Source organism: Xiphophorus hellerii, chromosome 15 (assembly GCF_003331165.1).
Source record: "Xiphophorus hellerii strain 12219 chromosome 15, Xiphophorus_hellerii-4.1, whole genome shotgun sequence".
Taxonomy (NCBI): Eukaryota; Metazoa; Chordata; class Actinopteri; order Cyprinodontiformes; family Poeciliidae; genus Xiphophorus; species Xiphophorus hellerii.
The window spans coordinates 22403363-22418834 of NC_045686.1; the positions used below are offsets into that span (position 1 = coordinate 22403363).

Genomic DNA, 15472 nt, shown 5'->3' on the forward strand with positions numbered 1-15472 from the left:
CGAACTAAACAGCGCTGGTGTGAATGCAGCCTCTGCTTACTTCATGTGATTTAAGGGATTTCCTCGTTCTACCGTCCTGGACGTGACTAGTGTATCTGAATCTAACAATACAGTTTGTCACTACATTGTATTTTTCTGATTTTAGTGAGACTGCGAGCAGCAACATTTTGGATCGGCTTTATGTTAGTCTAAAACTGGAACATGATGCCTCAAACTGCTGCTAAAATCCCAGACACTGAGCTGGTATGCTTCAATCTGATTTGCAACTGCAGATTACATTATCCAGAATGATTTCCACTCATTGCTTATCACTTATTCTCTGATCTGCCTCCTATTCTCTGGAAGATGACTGATATGAATTGCAGCTTTCCAAAAAGCAATTAGACACATAAGAGTAAACCCTGTCTTGTTTATTGCGACAGAGCAGCGATGTGGGTTAAAGAGCGCAGGAAGTTACTCGGCTGTAGACGTCTAAGCCGCTCGGTGCGTTCTGGGGTGGTCTGGAAGAATGGTCACACTTGGATCATGTGAACGTGGGGTCCTCCTAGCTCAGGAATGCTGTTTGTGCTTGTTGAACACATCATCAGAGAATTGGAGCCTCTCGAACTGCCTTTGATTAAAAACGGCCCTTTAATCTGGGCTCCATAATGGAAATGAAGTGTTTTCTTCCCCCGACGTTCACGGAGGAATCTAAACAAGCAAATCTGAACATTGTCCCGTTACAGTGGCGTCACACTAACTCTTGGGATTGTTGAAGACAGATGTGCGCCATTACAGATGGAATGACTAATGCTTGTTATTCAATTAATCAAAATACAATAAGTACACACACTAAGGCAGTTTTAACATAACATTCTGCACTACGATCTTACATTTGTGAAATAAAGATTTATAAAAATGAAAATGGTGTCGGGTTTGGTGAGAAGATTCTGATTATTAAGCATTATTAAGAAATTAAGAAACAAACAGAGTCAGCTCAAATGCCCCGCTTGGTTCATTTATACCTAATTATGAGATCATTGAAAATGATCTCATAATTAATTAAAAATTATCTCATAATTTCAAATGTATTTGTACCTTTAGGCCGCATGTATCAAGCACAAGGCCTGAGGTCCGAATCTGGCCCGCTATAACCTTTTATGCGTCCCTCTGGACTCTAGAGGGAAGACCTTCAAGATAATAGCTGAATGCTTAAATAATATTTTATCAATTGAATCAAAGCAGTCTTCATCTGTATGCTGCCAAATTACCTCAGTGTGAAAAGATGTTCAACGTTATTTAGCTTTATGAAGCTTTGACATGAACAGACATTTTGGAGGGCAGGTGCTGAAGAAATATATAAAATGGGCGCCTTGTCTGGCTCTCAGAAACAGCGGCTGCCTTAGTAGTGTGAGATTTATTGCAGGTCACACAATAATACACTGTAAAAAAAAAAACATTTCAGAAGGGCACTCTTTTTGTCCAGAGGAAAAACGTCAGGCGCACTAGCACCACCTAGTGTCGTTCTGTGCCCATCCGTCTTAAAAAGTTCTCAGTGAATGCAGAAACTGCTATTTATTCATATTTTAATGGTTTAATGGTTTGTTATCAATATATATCAAACATGACTTTAAAGGAATTTGACTCTGTAATGGAACATTTTGAAATTTGGCCTCTGTCTCTTTAAGAGACTCCTGACCTGTCTGAAACTCCCACCTTCAGGAAGTCATCACAGCATCGCTTCTCTATTAACCCTCTAACAACGTTTTTACTAGCGTTGTATCTAGATGTAGCTCACATAATGAGCTCAGCAGGTGTTTGCTAATTGCTACTGGCTAGTCTGAAGGAGCTGAATGGGGGAGGGCTGCTCTGTGAGGCGGACGCTTGGAAACTGTAGACGAGAGGAGGAGCTTCATCCTCGAATGCGGTGCTATGTCCACCCACATAGCGTTTTGCACAGCTGAATGGTTGCCATGGAGATTAAAGTAATTCTGCATGAAGGAATCGAGGCAAAACTCCAGAGATGATTTTGACGGAGGAATAAAATTATAAAATGTAAAGCTAAAAAAGAAGTCAGTTTTACATAATACCGCCCCTTTAAGGGCTCCTTGGGATCTTGGGGTCGCCCTGGAAACAAGCCAATTGATTGTCTGATCTGGACATTTCTGCTTTAGCTGAGCCACTCCTACAGCTACTGAAGCTAAAATAAAACACAGGATGACGACGCTTTTATAAACTGGGGACATTAATAAATAATGGTCATAAAAACATGCCTGAGAATGGGTAACAGGGTTTGACCCTCAAATCCAGCTGTGGGAGTGTTTGTTCTCCTAACCCAGTGCCATAAAAGGTCAGCTTTCTTGGAGTGTGTGTGTGTGTGTGTGTGTGCGTGTGTGTGTGTGTGTGCCCTACAACGATAAGGCCATCAGTACAGAGCACAGACCAAAGCCTGGCGTCTGCAGTCCAGCAGTGTTGCAAACACACACACACACACCCACACACACCCACACACACCCACCCACCCACACACACACACACACACACACACACACACACAACAATTTAGATCAGATTAGACAGATAAACTGGAAGGAATTTAATATTTGGAAATATGAAACTGAACTCCTCTGTGACCCTTCAGGGTGTCCCTCTAAAGCCTCAAGAAATAACTCATGTACAGTGCCTTGAGAAAGTATTCCTGTCAGCGTTTTTGGAAACATAAATCAAAAGTCCACAAGCGCAATCCAACGCAGCCAAGAGGTCAAAGGGAACTCTAAAGGAGCAGCAGAGATCCAGACGTCAGACTTGATCAAAGCTGAATCTTTTGGTTTACATCTAAACTTTATGTGTGGTGGAATAGTAACCTCAAAGATCACGATGAAAGCGAAATGTTTCACCGAGCTGCACGAAGCTGATAAGACACCTCCACAAATTCTTTTCTATACGTGTGTATATATGTGTATATTTATTTACTTGGTTTCACATTTATGATTCTCTGGGAGAACAAGTGGGTTGGCCAACAGTTTTCAAGAGGGGGCCATGGCCTCCATTGATCCACCTTTGCCGGCGCCCCTGGCATCAGCCAGTTGTGGTTCTACAACCCACTGAGCCTGTTCTGGTGAGTGAGGCTGACTTCGAAGCCACGCCACACTTTACAGTTCTATTTGTGAATAATGTGGAAAAACCATCAATGATTATCTTTCCATTTTACAAGAAGTTTGATTTATATTACTAAACTGCACACAGTAACTACATTTAATCAAATTTTGAAATTTACTGATATTTGTGGGACAAAAAGAAGAGAAAATATTCAAAATAACATTTCCAACTAGAACATTTTTGAAGAAATTTAAATGGGGTTGGCCAAAGTGTGTGTGTGTCGGTTGGAATCCAGCATCCTGATCTGACCAGAATCTGGGGTTCTGCTATGCTAAAAATGAGCAACAATACTAAGGTTAGCTTCAGTGGGGTCAGTAGCATGTGGGGTATCACAAAATGTGGACGTACATTGACTTTTCCATTCATTACGATAAATGTGGCTAATATATTAAAACTTGCCGGAATGCTTATTTTAGGTTAAGGCATGAGGACTATCACTACCATGTAGAGCGATTAGCATGTGGCACTGTCAGTAGAATATGGGTTATCACAGTGGCTTACTCTACTCAGAAATGTAGAAGCTAAAATTAACCAAAATGCTAAGGTTAGCTTAAATGCTGTCAGTAGCATGTGAGGTATCACTGAAAATATTGACTTACTCCATTATAAACATAGCTACTGAATACAAAACTGTTTAAAATACTTATTTTAGCAATAGTGGTTAGCATGAGGCATACCATTAGCCTGTAGAGCAACTAGCATTTTGACACTATCAGTAGTATGTCAGTTATTACTCCAGACAGTTTTCATACATTGCTATGGCAGGCCCCAATAATGTCTCTTCTTTTTTTTTTAACATTAATGCAAATTTATCAAGATAACAATAAATCGAAATTGTTATTGTAAGAATTTTTTGACACAATAAATGCCCACCCGTATTCCTGAGATCTGAATACTTTTGCAAGGCCCTGATAACTGAGGACTGATGCCGTCAGTGCCATCAGTTCCACATTCTTTTTTAAGCAGAGGGTGAGAACATATTGTGCGAACGCTGGACAGATAATAAAAAACATTTTTTACAGCACTGCAGAATGATTAGTATCGTTTCTGCCGGAGCCTTATTCAATTTTTTTTTTAAATACACACAGCGTGTTTAGAGGAGGGTAGAAAATGGTGTGTGTTTCTTGAAAAGCAGCCAAGGCCAGCTCACAAAGAGTAATATTTGCCCTGGGTTTTGTTGGAGCGATCCAGACGTGTGATTGGAAAAAGATGTGTGGCAAACAAACAGTAAAACTCTGATGCACGGAGGAAAAGGGACAGTCCAGCTCACACACACTGAATGACGAGTCGTCAGACCACTTCTGTTATAATCAGTTTATGTACGCTGCGTTGCATCACGTCACCGTGCGGCATAATCGTGTTTACATTTTGACAAACTTTTTCAGGATCAGTCGGTTGACTGCTGCCACCATGTGGCCGCATTTAGAACTGCAGCGCCCAGTTATGAAACTCGTGAGTCATCGTTTCATGGCTTTTATCTGCATAGTCTTTTGTGGCATGTCAGCAACATAACATCAACACGGCTTCCTGTTAAACATCAGTGGAACCACGGAGCACTTATATAACACAGCAGGCACGAGATGAGACACATCCTGCATACTTTTTGCTTCTGATCACATCCTGATTTGTAGTTTTCTTTCCTGAAAGTGTGGGTGTGACTATGTTAACATTTTTTTTTTTAAGTGTGTTTGGTAAAACACATAATTTTATGGAAAGATGAATCTTCTCACAACTTTTGTGTCCATCGATGCACGTAGTAACCAGTAATATAAATATGGAAGGGCAACATTGTAATGATTTTAAATGTTATAAATAGTTATTGGCAACAACTTGAGAGACAACTTGGAGCAAAAACTGGAGGCCTGACTATGACTTGGTGTAAAAGACTTGAAACTTGACATGTTCTTGTCTTTCAGACTTCATGCTTGGCTTTGTGTTATAAAGTATGACATGTGAACATTGCTCCATAACTCCACCTCTCGATTACCTTCTGAATGCCATGGATGTTAGACCTAACAGAAGCAAGCGTTTAGTAGACTCTCCATTCCTTCTTTGCTCATAGCGATTTCGGTGACCGTGTTTCATCGCCCCTCACAGGCCTGACGTAGTTATTACATCAGTTTGGACCATTTTTTGTAGGGATGATGTCATTTGTAGAAACGACGCCATGATTTTGAGTACTGTAACTATTAAAAAAGGTCATTATGCTGCAGAGTCCAGTCCCAGAGAAACTATATTTAGTGTACCTAATTATCAGCATTATGTGAATGAGGCCCCAAAACCGTCTCTTGCTCAGGGGGACGGAGCCCCATAAATCCAGCCCTGTTTGTAACCTTTACCACAGAACCTTGGAGACGTACTTTAATGGCCCACTCAGATAACAAAGTGTTTTTCTGTTTACCTCGGATTTCATTTTTGCTTTTTGCAGATGGTACACTCCTGCTAGACCCATCATGCAGAACCCCCAGCTAACACTTTGTCGTAGTGCAACTGAGTGGGAAACAGCTGGGTTGGGAATTAAATCTAAGGCCATGGATCTGAGCTGGTAAGAAGGGGGATATTAGTGTCGAAATAAGCTGCTGCCAGAGAAAAGAGTTTAGAGATATCTGAGATTTGTTCTTGAGTTTAGAATGGAACGGGCCGCCGCCATTTTGACTTAAACAAGAAGGGAAAAGAGAGGTGTAGGTAAAATCTACTGCATTCCATTTAGATTCAATTATTGGTTCATACATTCCAGCAAACATGCAACATGCATAGATGCAAAAATGGAAAGCAGCCGTTGTTAATGCAGCACATTTTCATACTCATGAATCTTCTTAAAGTTGGGCTATGTGACTTTTGTAAAAATTACTTGTTTACATATTTACGTAACGAACATTTTTTTTAAAATTAAGGCTAGCTGCTTGGAATGAGCTCAGAATATAGTTGCTGCTCTGCATGGAAAAGAGCCAGACGGATTGATTGAAAAATAAGAACTAGTTTTTAATGGTTTTTTTAATGAATAGTTAAAACCAGATAGAAAAAAAAAATTTAATTCCCAGTGGATTTAACGACGCTCTGATTCGTGTTCATGGACACAGACCAAAGTCTTCCACAAATGTTCAAGCCCATAAACTTCCATGCCCAAAAATCTCAAAATGTAGTAAAGATGAAATAAATCTATGCCTGACAGTTAAGATGTTTTCCAGAAGATTTTTCCACCTGATGTGCATTTACAGCTAAGTGGCCATAAGAGAATTTTGGAGGACTTCCTGTAAAAGCCTCAGAGGGGTTTTAAGGATTCACTGGAGGCCAAGAAGCAACAGCGTATGGGAGACCCTCAGGCTGCACAGCCTGGGAACCACAGACATGGAAATAACAGATACAATTTATACTTCTATTCCTCACTGCAGTTGTAAAATGAGTCCAAGTATGCTCGTCCTCTTAGCATAACAAAAAATCCAAAACTATTAAACTATTAGAATTTATAGGATATATATTTGCAGGCTGCATTTATTAGAAGCCCTGGAAAAGATGTGTGAAAAGTCTTAAAGTAAATCCATCTCTTGTTGCAGTAGCATAAGTATTACACTTAATATTTTAGAGAAATATAATATTGAAAAAAGAAGAAAAAAATAATCCCAAGTCCCCCAATGTGACGAAATGAGTGTTTTAACAGAATTGCCAGTAGCACACTTCCTTTAAATTAAAAATGACAGATTTTTTTTTCATATGATTCTTTTTAATTTTTTTTAAGCTGATCAGCACAGCGTCATGGACTCTTTGTGATACTTGGACATCTCACATCTATCAGAAAACTAAAAATGCAACATCATTGGTACAGGGATAATAATAATAATAATAATAATAATAATAATAATAATAATAATAATAATAATAATAATAATAATAATAAAATGGGATCAAATCAACAGAGAAAAACGGATAAACAGACAAAAAAACGAACCCTGCTCCGTGGCCATCTAGTTCAGCTGCACCTGTGAAGTCGTGCAAATTCATAAAGCATTCAAATGTTCTCATGCTACAATCGGAGGCTATTATTGTTCTGATAGGGGGTCATTTTCTAACCCACATGCAGGAAGCCTCCCAGGGCAAGATAACAGTTTTGAGTAGTTTCTTGAAGAGTCGTTTTATTTCACAATCAGGTGAATCTTTGTTCTGGAAAACAGAATGGAATGCTTAAAAAAAACCAAAAAAACTTTAGTTCCGGTCAGTTTTGGCTTGACTTTCTAACCAGTATGTTTGACCATTAGGCGTTAAGCTCCGTACTCTGTAACATGGATTAGAAGATTGGACACAGGTGTGACCACAACGCTCAGCCCAGGCCACGCCCCCAAGATAACAGCTCTGCACCTGAGGTAACAGCTACAGGAGCCACACTTAAAAACCATGGCAACCACGTTTTACTTAGTGTTTTGCAGCATGTACTGTCTTGTACAATAGTAATACATATTACATAGGGAATTGGACTGTGCCTGGTATCTTTTGGGTATTCTGATGCAGATTTTGGGAAATTTCTCAAATGCATAATGGAAATTTAAGTCTAGTTTTGGTTAAAAAAAAACGTGCCTTAGAATAAAAGGTGAAACTTTGCTCATCTTTCCTATATTGGAGGTATGGTGTGGCCATTTTACTCCTGTCATAAAATCTAGAAATGGACAAGAATTTATGGTCTGTGTTTTAGTAAACCCAGACGTATGTAGACTGAAGAAGAAGTCTGAAGAAGTTTAAACAAGTCTCACTGGTCTGGTGTTTATCAAACAGAAACATGTTTGGTAATCATAACTGACCCAAAACAGAAAAAAGTTTTGTCAGATTTTATTTAAAACATTGAGGGAAAAAAAAGGTAAAACATTTAGATTAAAATGTCTGTTCCAGTGTGGTTCTAAAGGGCTTCAGAAGTAGAGAAACTAACAAAACGTAACATGAAACATGTTTTGCCTGTTTCTCCTTGCAACTGCTCTGAGCAGCTTAACACCAGGAACTTCTCTGATCATTTAAAGCAAAGAGAAATCCAAACAAAGGTCCAAAACGAGTCCAAATTTAATACTGTTAACAGTTTTACTAAACCTGGACCACGTTCCAGGCTGCAGTCAGCAGACTGCCGTGTTTGTTGCAGAAATCATTCCACTACTTGATTTATGTCATCCAACGCACTTCCACTCGACCTCCGACTGACGAGATCAAACCTCCTTTGTGTGCTCCAACTCGCCATCCTGTGCACAGCAGAGCAAATCTTTCACACTCAGTTGCTAAACGTGAACTAAATTTGGAAACAATTTCCAGCCAGAGAGTTATGCAACTCGCAAATATAGTTTTTCAGCAACACTGTGTCCAAAATGCATCCTTTCACTTCTTTCTCTTGTACAGATGATCTCTAACCAGACATCCAGACCACCTCATTTTATTACCAAATGAACACAGTAAATATGATTGTCTAATTCACATGAAAAAAAATAAATAAAAAAAATCTAGTAACAACAGGCCCCTTCATTAACCATGAGGTGCAGAATAGAGGACAGAGATATTTGCATTTGCTGCAGCTGCCATTAACAAATAAAATGCAAATGTTGCCATAAGTAGGATACACAGAACGATGAAAAACTAATGTCATGATCTGGATTAGTTCTACATATTTAACATACACCAGTGCAGTGAATGGGGAAAACACATAAACGTGTTTTATTCGCCTATGTCGTTAGATCACTCTTGGCTTTTACAGCATCGCTGCATGTAAACCTTTGAAAAGTGATGAAGCTGTCGTATAAAAGAACACACTCATGCCTGCTGGTGCAAGTGAAAGATGAGGAGAAAGTGGGATGACACTTCTAAAAAGCCTTCACACCTTTCACCACGAATGAATCAACAAAAGCACCAAACACGCAGCGCTGACAGTCTGACGAACCCTTCACCAGTTTCCCTTTTTGAGCTCTTGCCCAGCAGTTATTGCAATGAGTTTGCAGAAATGCTAACTGATAAAACTCAGGCGACAGGTCAAACAGCAAGTGGCTCCATGGACGGTAGCTTAGCAGTTCTCCAGAAACTCCAGATCATCCAGACAATTTTGATAATAACTGATCGCTAACAAACTAGTTCTTTCTTTTAATGTTTAGTTTAGAACAGTATCTGGGCTCTTAGGTATTGAGAAATTATTACTTCTTGGCGGCGTGGACTCTGTTGTGTCTGTTGACTCGGTTTTAAACTGTTGGATCTGATTTTACCCAATCACTAATGTTAGGCTTTAATGCACCACCTTGGTTGTGCAGGGCGCTACGCTATGAAGCTAAGTGGAAATTGCCTGCGCTGTAAACAACCACTTGCCAATGTCAAGAGAAAAGTGCCGAGCCGAACAAGATGGCTGTAAATATCAGCTGCAGGACACAGAACCGAAACAGACTTAATGGCTTTGTTCACTTTGCTAAAGTCACAACAGGTAGACTAGAGTTCTAAAACAGTGCAGAAAATCGATGTCATCGTTCCTGCTTTTCACTGATTGGTCCCGTTGAAATTCATCTTGAGAAATCGAGTTCAGTGGGAGAAATCTCAGGTGAAACAGAGAAGGGTGATGAGAATCAAGTGGAATTATTTAGGAAGCCAATGATCAGGCTACTGAGTACCACAAATTAAGTTTTCCTACTGCAGCTTATCAGCAAATGTGTTAATTTAGGATACAAACACAGTTTAGATATGATGGTGTTTCTCAAGGCTACAGTACATATGCAGTGGGGAAAATAAGTATTTGATACGCTGCTGGAACTTTCACTTCCAAAAGTGGAAGTTTTGGAACTTCCACTTTTGGAAGAAGAAGTTCCAAAAGTGGAAGCGCAGGATAGTTTTAGACCTAAATACTTAACACTTAGACTTACTGATGAGGTGTGTGATAGGTATTTTGTTTACCTAAATACAAAGAAAGAACCACAGACAACGTTTATGAGTTTTCAACCAAGCTTCTGCAGAAGGAGAAAACACAGCAAACCACTTCTCCAAGGTGTTTACAGTGCGTTCTGACTCCCTGCAGCAGAGCCTGTCTTTTTATTAAGCAGGAGAAAAGAAGGGAGTGAAATGTGGGAGAGTGATAAATCAAAGAATGGCTATTCTGAAACAAGGAAGAACACATAAACTAACACACAGGCCCTTTAAGGAGGATCCCTAGATTAGAAAGCAGCTGCAGCTTCAAGGTTTAGGGAAAAAGCAAAGTTTGTCTTTCACACGGTTTAACAGATTCTTCCTCCCTGGGGTGTGAATACTAAACCTTTAAATGAAAAACAAACTGGTAACTACTTACGTAAGAATGATAACAAAACATAATTATTCTAACAGTGTGACCTATCTGGACGCCTCAAGGCCTCAGAAACCTGTCTACTCCATGTTCAGAGTGCCGGAAGGGAACAAAGGAAGACAGCATCAGGTTTCTGTGCTCCTGGGTTCTGGGTCAAACTCCCTGAAAACATGAGATGAACTGTTGTTGTTTTTTTGTTTTGGTAAATATCATTGTTCACAGCAGTTTATTTATTTATTTTAAATTCACATTCTATGGTTTCTCTCTATGCGACGCCTGCATTATCTTGTCATTGTTGTAACGTTCTGTTTCACTAACGGTGCTATTTGTTGCCTTATTGAACTTTAGTTTGTGAAATTTTGAATGGCTAAGTACAAATGACAGAAGCTTGTTGCTCTAACGTACTTGTCAAGTTGCCTTTTTCTCTGAAGTGTATAACAAAAAATAAACAGCATCAAAATGAAACTTTATGAGACCAATCCCAGTGTTTGAGTAAATGTACTGAAAACGGTTGGCCTTGAAGCCTTTCTCTACAAGAGATAATGCAAATGTGTGGCGTTATGTGATAATATAGTGCAGGACATATTTGCAATATATGTCCTGAACAGTCCTGTTCTCAATAATGTCCTTTTTAATAAGATTTTAAAATGTTTTTTTTCTTCTTTATGCACCAGTGCATATCTTAGCTCTCCATGCAACAGGATCTTGTTGCAGCATAATCCTGACCCAGTATCTGACACAAGTCCCAGCCTCTCTGGTTCCATCTTCTGTTGTCTCGTCCTGACAGGGGTATCAGGTTTTTCCAGCCTAATGGTTTCAGGCATAGCCACGTCCATGCTTTCGCTATTTGCTAAACCAGCAAGACCTGTAGGTGTAAACCCAGGGCCAAAGGGTTTGGATGTTCTTTTTTCTTTTTAAATGACTTAAAAACAGAGAGCTGTCCAACTTTATTACTCCACAGGAATCCATTACCTTACACTGACATTCTAAAGATGAATATGTCAAGGGGTCCTACAAACTTTACATGGAAAAAAAAAACATTTCCAGATTCAGATCTCCAAAGTTTATTGACTAAAATGTGGTACCTGACAATTTCGGAGACAGGAAGAACGACAAGAGAAGAAAAACACAAGAAGGAAAACGGGAAACATATTGAGACGGGGACATTAGGGAAGACTGTGGGAAGAAGACAAAAAAAGGACACAAGGAAGGGCAGCAGTGTGAATAATAGGAAGGATAGAAGAATCGGAACATGATGGAGACAAGGGAGAAACGAAAAGATGTAGAAAAGAAAGAAAGAAATTAAAGGACAAATGAAAGGAGGGACTCGTCATGGAAGGACAAAAGAAGCAAAAGGAAGGATTGAAAAAAGAATGAATGAGAAACACAAGAAAGAAAGAAAGTACAGAACAAGTGTCAAGAAAGTGGGAAAGGATTAAACACAAAGTGGAGCTACAGACATGTTTTAGAAAATGGGATAAAGAATAAACTACCATGCTGTGGTTTTTTCCATGTATGTAGACCTGGGGGGGAAAAATCAGTTCCATAGTTTTTCTAGTTTACATGTAGGAACCTTTTTTACGAACAATGAAGTTATGATGGTAAGAGTTTTCAAAAGTATCCTGCTGGCTGCAGATTACATTTCCTTCTCATGTTACGTGACCTAGAGCAGGACAACGATTCGCTGAGGAGCAGCTCGCGCTCTCTCCTCGTTGGCTGGATTGTACACGTCAGCAGTCAATAACTTGCATCACCGTTCTGTCATTCTCTTCCTGGTATTAACGTGTTGACACTTCACTCTTAGCTCGGGTAAGTGTGTCCGCTTCGTTTTTTGGAAACTCACAACAAACAGAAGACTTGCGTGAAGTTTGTTTTCTTTCCTGAAATGTTTTTTCCCTCCACAGGTTCTTTCTGGGGGCGACTGCTTGGGAAAATGACTCGGTTTTCCAGCGGAAAGACGGACGTGTTGGAGAAAAAGGTTGTACTCGGATTTTAAGAGAAAAAACGTCACGCGGCGTTTTGGGGCTTCCTTTGAAGAGCCGCACCAAGAAACGGAGGGTCGCGGCGCCGCGAGGACTTTTAACGATGCAGTCGCGCGCGAGGAGGTGAACAAAAGCCATATCTGCTGAAGTCTAAAGTTTGCTTTCAGGAAGGAAAAGATGAGGTTTCGGCTGCTCAGACGGAATCTGCTCCTGCTGCTGGGAGTCATCTTTGTACTTGTGACTCTCTTGTTTTCAACACGTGTGTTGGTAGTTTCTGAAGACGACGCGAGAACAGGCAGCTCCAGGAACGTGGACGGGAATGGAAATCAGGGAACGAATTCTTGCGAGATATTTAATTTCGGCTCCGTGTCAGAATTGACTCAGTCCGTTTACAGTGCCAATTACAAGCAGTGTGTCCACAATGCAGATCGGTTTCCCGGGGAGCCCCAGCTGGTGCTGGTCGTGCAGGTTCACAACAGGCCTGAATACCTCCGGCTCCTCATCAGGTCACTGGAGAAAGCTGCTGAGGTGCACAGTTTTCTCCTTATCTTCAGCCACGACTATTTTTCACAGGAAATCAACACAATTGTGCAAGGGATAACTTTCTGCAAGGTACTGCAGATTTATTTCCCCTTCAGCACCCAGCTGTATCCCAAAGAGTTTCCTGGGCAGGACCCACGAGACTGTCCCCGAGACATGTCCAAGGACGCGGCTCGGAAAACAGGATGCCTCAACGCGGACCACCCTGATTCCTACGGACACTACAGGGAGGCCTTCGTCACTCAAACCAAACACCACTGGTGGTGGAAGCTGCACTTCGTTTGGGAGCGAGTTCAGGCGATGCAGGGCTACAGCGGCTTTGCCGTCTTCCTCGAGGAAGACAACTACATCTTACCAGACTTTTTCCACTTTTATAAATTAATGATTGGGTTTAGGAAGACAAGTTGCCCAGACTGCGACATGCTGGCTTTGGGCAACCACAACGGCGTGATAGATTTCACCAGCATGTCCGATAAGGTGTTGACCTCAGGATGGATGTCGACTAAACACAACATAGGCATGGGCATATCCAGGGAGGTTTACTACAAGCTGATGGGCTGCAGCAATGAGTACTGCACCTACGATGATTACAACTGGGACTGGACTCTGCAGCATCTGTCCGGAGCCTGCATATCAAAGCCCCTTAAGGTGCTGGTTGCGCAGGGCTCCAGGGTTCTACACACCGGAGACTGCGGTCTCCACCAGAAGGACAACTGCAGACCAGAACAGGCCTCACAAAAGGCAGCAGAGAGCCTTCAGAAGGCCAAGGAAGGTCTCTATCCTCCACGCCTTGTCCTCAGTAGGGCAGAGCCAGTGGAGCACAAGGCGCACATGAAGAACGGAGGCTGGGGAGATGTCCGAGACCATGCTCTATGCAACAATTATTCCAAACGTCTATGAGCTCCGCCTTTTCATCGATAGTCTACAAAATGTGCCATCTTGAAGAACCTACCACGTGTGTCTCGGGGATGTAATGGATTTTGGGCTCTTTTTCTCTCAACCACCAAAGTCGTCACCTAATGATTATGGGACAAAGTGCAAATTTGCATGCTGATCGTATCTGAACTATAATTTTTTATTTCGCCAAAGTTCCACAAGTGCCAAAGTCTTTACATTGTGACTGCAAGCTTAGCCTTTTGCTTTTCTGTCTGCCTTACAAGCCAAAGCATCCGGAGATGTGATTCAATGTTAGATTAAACAGTATCAAGAGGGTACATTTTATACCGATGGCACTTCCTCTCAAATGAAAACCCTTCGTATTCTGTTTATTTGTAGGTTTCTAGGGACTCGTTTCAGGAACAATTTCTGCTTGAGTATAGCTGCTTAGGGGAAGTTGTTTAAAAGTGTTTCCATGTGCTTTTGATGGTACAATTGTAAATGAGAGAGTCGGTTTCAAAAAAGTTTATCTGCCTTCATCAAATTTGATGAATTTTGGGGTTTGTTCATCATGTTGTAGCTCCTTATTTTGTTCACCCAATACAATATGTGTCGGGTAATGTGAACTGTTTTCTGTACTGGACAATTGGGGCATTTTTGTTCTTTTCCTGTTGTATTGATCTCGGGTTAGAGAGCCAGAAAGTACTTTTTTCTTATGCTCTTATTTACTTTCTGATAGGCCAAAAAGTGACCTTTTGGAACCAGGATTTTGGTTCTGCAAACATCAGGATCACCTGCAATGCTGCTTTTCTATATTTGCACCTTCTATGTTCACAGATTGATTTTTTTTTTTTTTTTTTTTTGTTAATGAGAACAGAATGAACTAAATGAGAATTTTATTTAAGAAAAAAAAATCCCTCTGTTTCACTGATTTTTTTTTTTTTTTTTTTTACATGATTTTGTTTTTGCCTTTAATCTGACCAAAAGTGCCTTGTTTGGAGATTACTTCTTAAAATGCGCTGACTATTAAAGAACTAAGTACTTACACCATATTGACAATTTTGGGAAACCTTTTTTTTTTTCTTTCGGGATATTTTTTTGGTTCCGGTGGTTTATTCGTTCAAATCTAAATGTTGATTTATGGTTACAGTGATTTGGTTGGGGCTTCTTACTTGTTTTGTTGCACCTGATTTGTAGTGAATGTGATTGTGAAGTGAATTTCTGCTTGTGTTTTTGCTGACAAGAACAACTCCACGTCAACATTGACGCTGGGAGAGACGGTAATGACAATCCAGGGCACAAATAATAATTTCCATTAATTTTGCATGTGGACTTATTAATGACTCCTTTTTTTGAGTATGAATCAACCTGTTCTTTTTTTTTGGTTTTGGTCACCTTTTTTTTTCTATTGATTTGTTTTGATCATCACTTGAAGTAGCTGGACATTATTTGTTTGTCAGATGGGAAAAATGCTTGTGAAAAACATGAACTTTTGTAATTTCTTCAAAAAATGCTAATAAAAAGTTTGTAAAGTGATTTTTTTTTTTTTTAAAGCACCTCAAACAATAAAATATCTGGGTTCAACTTTGGGCCCTTTTTCATGAAATTTTAGAAATAAGAAAATATTTTATTGCCTAAAACATATTTTAGGCAATAA

General features: G+C 40.1%; 1 protein-coding gene across 1 annotated transcript; it reads left to right on the forward strand.

Annotated features, from left to right (window-relative positions):
- The first annotated feature begins 12112 nt into the window (after window positions 1-12112).
- Window positions 12113-15351, forward strand: LOC116733833 (alpha-1,6-mannosyl-glycoprotein 2-beta-N-acetylglucosaminyltransferase). The gene is made up of 2 exons (XM_032584702.1): window positions 12113-12226; window positions 12322-15351. Exon 2 carries the CDS (start codon window positions 12577-12579, stop codon window positions 13837-13839), a length of 1263 nt encoding a protein of 420 aa, XP_032440593.1. The 5' UTR covers window positions 12113-12226; window positions 12322-12576; the 3' UTR covers window positions 13840-15351.
- Window positions 15352-15472: the final 121 nt, after the last annotated feature.